Raw genomic sequence first — 8,388 nt, forward strand, 5'->3', positions numbered from 1 at the left:
ATAAGATTTTACTTATATGTCAAAGCTAAAAAACAGGATAAATTAACAAATATAACAAGACAGAAAGAGATTCATAGATTCACAGAATGTGTTAGTCAGTGGGAAGAAAGGAAGGGGAAGGAGAGAAATGGGTGAGGGAGATTAAGATGTTGAAATTTTTAGTTACAAAACAATAATGAGTCGGTATGATATGTACAGAGTGAGGAATATAGTCAATAATATTTTAATTACTTTGTATAGCAACAGATAGTAATTAGACTTTTTGTGGTGATCATTTTGTTATGTATAGGAATACTGAATCACTAAGTTTTGCACCTGGAACTAAAGTAGTGCTGTAGGTCAATTATACTTCAATTTAAAAAAAATAAAAGAAAGAAAAGAAAATTGTAGGTCAGTATCTCTCATAAACAGAATGAAAAAAACATTTAATGAGATTATAGCTAAACAAATCAGCAACACAGAAAGGATTTTCAAACAGGACCAAATGAAATTTTTACCAGGCATGAAAGGTTGGTATATCAACATTCAATATCAATTAATGTATCATATTAATAGTATAAAAGATAAACCCCATATTTTCAACCAAAAATACATTAAATAAAATTCAATTACTATTCATGATAAGATATCTCAACAAACTAGGAATAAAAGAGAATTTTCTCAACCTGACAAGGGCACCTATGAAAAACCTACAAATTACATCCTTCTTAATGTTGGAACACTGAAGGCTGTCCTCATAATGTGGACATGAGGGCATGTTCATTCTCACCACTTTTATGCAATAATTTAGTTCTAGTTATTGCAATAAAACAAACTAAAATAAATATAAAATGGTTCAGATTTTAAGGAAGGAGTAAAACTATTCACAGGAAATCTGGTCATATTTGCGAAAATGCAGACATAACAACACACATGCACACAAACACTGATAGAATTAATAAGTGAGTTCAGAAAGGTTACAAAATAGAAAATCAATTGTATTTCTATGTACTACCAATGAATAATTAGAAAATAAAATTAAGAAAACAGTTATATTTAAATAGAAGTTTTAAATACTTATAAAACAATTAAGATACTTACATGGGAAACTATAAAACACTAAAAGAAATTGAAGAGTATCCAAATAAATCAAGAGATATTTCATGTTCATTAATTGGAATTTTCAACATTATTATGATGGAAATTCTCCCCAAATTAATCTATATACTCAATGCAATCCCTATGAAAATAACATCAGACTTTTATTTTCTGGATAGTGACAAGCTTATCTGAAAATGTGTTCATATATTCAAAGGACCTCAAATAACTTAAATAACTTTGAAAAAGAAGAGCAAATTTGAAGGACTTACAGTACCCGCTATCCATTAATTGAAGCACTGTGGTACCCTTGCAATGATGGGCGTATAGATAATGGAATGGACTTGAGAATCCAGAACTAAACCCTTACATTTATGGGTAATTTTTTGTTTTGTTTTGTTTTGTTTTTTACAAATATCCCAAAGCAATACAATGGGAGAAAAATAGTATTTTCAACAATGATGCTGGGACAAATGGATATCCTTACGCAAAAATATGAATGTAGATACCCCACACCAACATAGAAATATTGACTCAAAATGAAGTACAGACCCCAGAGATAAGAGCTAAAATTATAAATCTTCTGGAATAAAACAGGAATTAATTTTTATGACCATGGGTTAAGGAATTCTGAAATGTGATAAATCACAAAAAAAGGAAATAATTGATAAACTGGATTTAATCAAAATTTAAAACTTGAGAGTTTCAAAAGGCACCAATAACAAAATTAAAAGCAAGTACAGGCTTACAGAAAATATGTTTTCAATCATATATACAATAATGGCCTTCTATCCAAATTATATAAAGAATTCTTACAACTCGAAGGACAAAAACCACAGTTTTTAAAATGGTCAAATCACATGCATAGACATTTCACCAAATAAGATGTATGAAGCCGTAATAAACATATGAAAAGATGCTCATCATTATCAGCCTTCAGGTAAATACAAATTAAAACCCCAATGAGATATCATTATGTTCCCACTTGAATAACTATAATCAAAAAGGCAGAAAATAACAGTTGTTGGTGAAAATGTGGATAATCTTGCTCTTGAATTGCTGGTGGGAGTGTAAAATGGTAAAGCTACCTTGGAAAACACTGTCAATTTGTGACTCGGAAATCCTACTCTCATATATCTACTTAAGAGAAATAAAAACATATATCCACACAAAGATTTGTGTAAAAACATTTATAGTAAAAATTATTCATAATAGTAAAAACTGGAAACAATTCAAGTGTCCATTAATTGGTAAAGGATAAACAAAATGTGGGGTATTTATCCAATGGAATATTATTCATGAATATAAGGAACAAACTACTGATATGTGCTATACGAATGGATCTTAAAACCATTATGCTAAGAAAAAGAAGAAAGATGCAATAACCTATATATGGCAGGATTACATTTATATCAAAGCTCCATAAAAGTCAAAGCTGATCCATGGTTGTCTGATATTGACTTCAAATGGGCATAAGGGAACATTGGGGTAATGAATGTGTTTGAAAACTGGATGGTGTTGATGGTTGTACAACTCTATAATAAAATAATTTGTGTACTCTTATTATGTGTGAATTTATAGGATATAATTTATATACCCCCAAATCTGTAAAAATTTTAAAAAATCATATATGTGTTAGTGTCAATTCTTTTCAAATTAAAGAATTTTAAATAGCAGAAAAACTTGACTTCTATCAATGTCAAAAAAGAACCTTATTTTTGCCTTTTTCTTTCCTTTTGCTTGCCTAGTTTAATGTTTATACATGAAAGTCGTCAGATTTTATTGGAACTCATAGCAGCAGGTAGATCTACTAACTGTTTCTGTCCTACATTTATTCTTTATTCCAGTCTATTTGCAGTATCTCTGGCTGAACAGTGGTTTAGGGCCTTAGAGGAATCAATTCTCTAAGACAAAATTTCACAAAGCATGTTCCACCAGATATTAATGGACATTATTACCCCTTTCCACAATCTCAAAATATTTTATGGACCAATAAGTTTGGATAACAATAGACTAAAAATAAAAAATAATTTTAATTACTGCAGAGCCTCTCAGAGTCCTTAGCATGTTGCTGTAATTTTGTTTTGTTTCATAAAATATATATTACATGATCTCATGCAGTCACTTAGAGACCCAATTATGCCAACTTAAGTGATCAACTTCAAAGCCCAAGCATATGATGGGGGGGGGTCACTATATCTATCTGGAAGATAAGGAAAAAGAGAGTGTGTTCATTTCCATGGTCAGAGCTCCATCATATGATCACACAACTGCAAGGAAAGCTGGAATATAGGCCAACACCAGGCACATGAAAAAGAAGGAAAAGAAGTAAGGGATATGATAGACATCTAGCCAATGTCCTTTTGAAAAACTAAAAGTACCTCACTTGATTCGTTGGTTTGTACATCCCATAGGTTTCCCCAGTGATAGATGGAATATAACTACAGATAGATATACCCTACATCTCTTTTACAGAAGTATATGATGTACCTGACATTTCTTCAAATTCCCATGTACTACTCTTCATCATCTGAGCCCTTTGTCCTCTACTATTTATGCTTTTTAAAAAATGCTTTACCTGAAACTGCCATATAAAATAGGAGAAAAATGCTTTTAGGGGGAGGAGAAAAATGCTTTTTTTAAGTATTGAAAGAAAAATTTTCTCTGAAAGCACAGTGTATTCATATTGTCTACATTTACCTCAGTTCATCCCTTTAACAACAGCACTAATGTTTGTGGAATGCTTTGTGATTTTTACTAGTGGTTACCAGTTGGGAAAGGGAAGGGTGGAGGCACAATATAGGGGTAGAGAATAAGATGTACAAACTATTAAGTATAAAATAAGCTACAGGAATATATTGTACAACACAAGGATATATATAAAATATAGCCAATATTTTATAATAACTATAAAAGGAGTATAACCTTTACAATGGTGAATCACTATACACATAACATATAATATTGTACATCAAATATACTTCATATTAAACAATGAAAAAAAAAAGAAAATTATCGGTAATAAGTAACCACACATATTTCACATCTCTTTCCTCTACAGAAAAAAAAAGTTTACATGTAAAATTCCATTTAATCCTTATACTTGTCCTAGAAGATATATACTAATATCCCCATATTACAAAGAAACAGTGGATTGAGATGTAGACATTGACACTGAAAAGTTTTGTTAACACATTTTGGGGAATACTTCATGGGAGTACAAGTTCAAATCAGATAAGATTGAGGGGTATTTTATCTCAGTCTTTCAGGGGCAATTTTAAGAACCTGACTTTAGGAAATAAAATCTACACTAAAAGGAAGGACTTACTCATGTATTCATTACATAATACCCCGAAATTCATTGAGTACAGTTTTTAGATTCCTGTGATAAGTACCAAGATTACAAAGAGGTTTAAAAATCAACTTTTTATTTCCTGCAAAGAGCATCAAATCTATCTGGAGTGCCAGAACTTGCATAGGCAACACTAAACAGTTCATGAGAACACCTGTGTTAATGCCAAATGAGTGCAACAATAGGTACTACAAGTGTGGATCTGAAGTGACTCCCTAGGGCTGGAGTAATCAGGAAAGTCTCCCAGAGGCTGTTAAATTGAGCAGAGTTGAGGGAATCCTTTAGGTGACTAAGAAGGAGAAAAAGAAAAGGAATCAAGGCATGGGGAACTGCAAGGACCTCAGCAGAGAAGTAGGAAGCAGTATGGGGAATCCAAACAGCATTGCACAGACCTGCTCTACTGAGCAAGAGTTCTTATTGTGAAATTGAAGAACATTAAAGAGGAAACAAATGATGAAGGTCCCTAAACACCAGAAAGAAAAAAAAAGTTAAGATTTTTCTATAGGCACTGGGGACCAATTATTTCAGAACAATTATCCATATCTGAAATTATTCTATTTATTTGAATCCTCCCACTAGAAAATAAGGGAGTATTATATAAAGGAGCAATTATATGTCAACCAACTAGATAACTTAGATGAAATTGATAAATTCCTAGACGAAAACTACCAATGGAGAATCTGAATAGACACACAACAAGAAATTGAATTAATTTAAAAAATTCCCACAAAGAAAAGTCCACAGTCAATTGACTTAGTTGTTAAATTCTACTAAATGTTAAAAAAAAAGAAAATGCATATTTTTGGCAAACAAAAAAACAGATAAGAGAATACTTTACAAGTTAGTTTGAGGAGGTCAGTACCATGATAGTACCACAACCAGACAAAGACATAAGAAAAGAAAACAGAGATCAATATCTCTTATGAGTATAAACACAAAAATCGTGAATAAAACTTTAGCAAACCAAAGCCTATAAAACATAAAAAACATTATGCTCCATGACCAAGTGGGATTTATCCTAGGAATGCAGAATTTTTTAATATCTAAAAAACAAACCATATTATAAACCATATCAGTAGAATAAATGACAAAAGAACCCATGATTATCTCAATAAACATAGAGAGAGCACTTGACAAAATCCAACATCATTTTAAAATAAAATCTCTTAAGAAACTAGAAATAGAAGGGAACCTCCTAAACCTAATAAAAGGCATCTATAAGAAAACAATATCTAACAGTATACTCTATGGTGAAAGACCAATTGCTTTTTACCTAAGATCAAGAATACAACAAATATGTCTACTCTAGTAACTTTTATCCAACATTGTGGTGAAGGTTCTAGCCAAGACTATTAGACAAGAAAAAAAAAAAGGCATCTAGATAGGAGAGAGAAGTAAAATTATGTCTATTCACAGATGACAGGATCTCGTATACAGAAAATCCTAAGGAATCACAAATTAAAAAAAAAAATTATCAGAACTAATAAGTTTGGCAGGTTACTGGATACAAGATCAACCTAAAAAAAAAAATCAACTTCTATACACTGTAATAGACAATCAGAAAATTAAGAATACAATTTCAATTATGATAACATCAAAAATATCAAATACTTGGGAATAAGTTGAAATAAGTAAAACACTTACAATGAAAACTACAAAACACTGATGAAAGTAATTTTAAAAGATTTAAATAAATGTAATGAAATCTCAAGTTCATTAATTAGAAGACAATATTCTCAAAACGGTAATACTCCACAAATAAATCCTAATGAAAATCTCTATCAAAACCCTCAAATTCTGCTTTTTTTTTTGCAGAAATAGACAGCTGATCTTAAAATTTATTTGGAAATGCAAGGGTCCCAGAATAGCCAAGACAATCTTGAAAAAGAAAAAAACTTGGATGATTCCCACATCTCAATTTTAAATCTTACTAGCAAGCTATAATAATCAAGATAGTGTTGTATAAGGATAAATATATAGATTATTGAAACAGAATTGAGAGTTCACAAATAAACTTTTACATTTAAAGTCAATTTATTTTTGACAAAGACAGTCAATTCAATTAGAAAAGAAAAATCTTTTCAACAAATGGTGCTGATATAGCTGGATATCAAAACGCAAATCAAAATGCCTCAAACTGTATACAAAAACTTAAACGATCTTTACGGAAATATAAAAGCTAAAACTCTTCACAGAAGAAAACATAAATGTAAATACTTCTTACCTTGGCTTAGGCAATGGTTTCTTAGATGTAATAAATTCAAGAGATAAACTGGACTTCATCAAAATTAAAAACTTTTGTACTGCAAAGGGCACCAGTAAGAAAGTATACGCAAATTATATATAACTGACATATGTCCAGAATACAAAACGAATTCTTACAATAACGAGTATATAACGAGTTCAACAATAAAAAAACAAATAAGCCGATTTTCAAAATTAGCCAAGGATTTGAATAGACATTTCTTCAAAGGAGACTAAGCTGTCTATAGAAGAGCCTGAGGCAGCTGGAGATGGGGTTGAGACTGAGGTAGCCCAGGGGGCTACTGAGAAATCCCCTGAAGACAAAGTTAAGATAGCTGCTAATGAAGAGACACAAGACAAAGAAGAACAGATGAAAGAGGGTGAAGAAACCGAGGGCTCAGAAGAGGAGGATAAAGAAAATGACAAGGCTGAAGAAACACCAAATGATTCAATTCTTGAAAACAAGTCTCTTCAAGAAAATGAAGAGGAGGAGATTGGGAACCTAGAGCTTGCCTGGGATATGCTGGATTTAGCAAAGATCATTTTTAAAAGGCAAGACACAAAAGAAGCTCAGCTTTATGCTGCACAGGCACATCTTAAACTTGGAGAAGTTAGTGTTGAATCTGAGAATTACATCCAAGCTGTGGAGGAGTTCCAGGCTTGCCTAAACCTGCAGGAGCAGTACCTGGAAGCCCATGATCAGCTCCTTGCAGAGACCCACTACCAGCTGGGCTTGGCCTATGGGTACAACTCTCAGTATGATGAAGCAGTGGCACAGTTCAGCAAATCTGTTGAAGTCATTGAGAAGAGAATGGCTGTACTAAATGAGCAGATGAAGGAGGCTGAAGGATCACCTACTGAATATGAGAAAGAAATTGAGGAGCTGAAGGAGCTGCTACCTGAAATTAGAGAGAAGATAGAAGATGCAAAGGAGTCCCAGCGTAGTGGGAATGTAGCTGAATTGGCTCTGAAAGCAACTCTGGTGGAGAGCTCTACTTCAGGTTTCACTTCTAGTGGAGGAGGCTCTTCAGTCTCCATGATTGCAAGTAGAAAGCCAACAGATGGTGCTTCCTCATCAAATTGTGTGACCGATATTTCCCACCTTGTCAGAAAGAAGAGGAAACCAGAGGAAGAGAGCCCCCGGAAAGATGATGCAAAGAAAGCCAAACAAGAGCCGGAGGTGAATGGAGGCAGTGGGGATGCTGTCTGCAGTGGAACTGAAGTTTCGGAAAACATGGAGGAGGAGGCTGAGAATCTGGCTGAAAGTCGGGCAGCAGTGGAGGGGACAGTGGAAGCCGGAGCTACAGTTGAAAGCACTGCATGTTAAGAGGGAGCAGAGCCTTCCTCTCAATGGAAATTGTTTTTTGTATATAATGTATTTTTTCACTTTTGGGGGGTTCTTTTTGTATAACTTCAATAAAGATTGTAAGCAAAGAAAAAAAAAAGAATATATATGAATAGCCTATAAGCACAAGAAAAGATGCTCAATAGCTTTAGTCGTTAAGGAAATACAATTCAAGTCATAATGAGATAATCCTCTAATACAGACCAGGTTTAACTTCAGTAGCTGCCTAGCTCCCCTTTTTCATGACCTTTTCCTCCCAACCTAATCCCAGCCTTCATTCAGTCTGCAAAATATACTAACAGAAGGGCAATAGAATTTTACAATTACAGAGGGCACCATTTACATTGTAAAACTATTGTAATGATGACTC

General features: G+C 33.0%; 1 protein-coding gene across 1 annotated transcript; it reads left to right on the forward strand.

Annotated features, from left to right (window-relative positions):
- The first annotated feature begins 1,993 nt into the window (after positions 1-1,993).
- Positions 1,994-8,107, forward strand: LOC130844687 (nuclear autoantigenic sperm protein-like). Its single transcript, XM_057720795.1, has 2 exons — positions 1,994-2,017; positions 6,903-8,107. The coding sequence occupies exons 1-2, from the start codon at positions 1,994-1,996 to the stop codon at positions 7,998-8,000; spliced, it is 1,122 nt and encodes a 373-aa protein (XP_057576778.1). The 3' UTR covers positions 8,001-8,107.
- The last annotated feature ends 281 nt before the right edge of the window (positions 8,108-8,388 follow it).

The sequence above is a fragment of the Hippopotamus amphibius genome, chromosome 2, assembly GCF_030028045.1.
Source record: "Hippopotamus amphibius kiboko isolate mHipAmp2 chromosome 2, mHipAmp2.hap2, whole genome shotgun sequence".
Taxonomy (NCBI): domain Eukaryota; kingdom Metazoa; phylum Chordata; class Mammalia; order Artiodactyla; family Hippopotamidae; genus Hippopotamus; species Hippopotamus amphibius.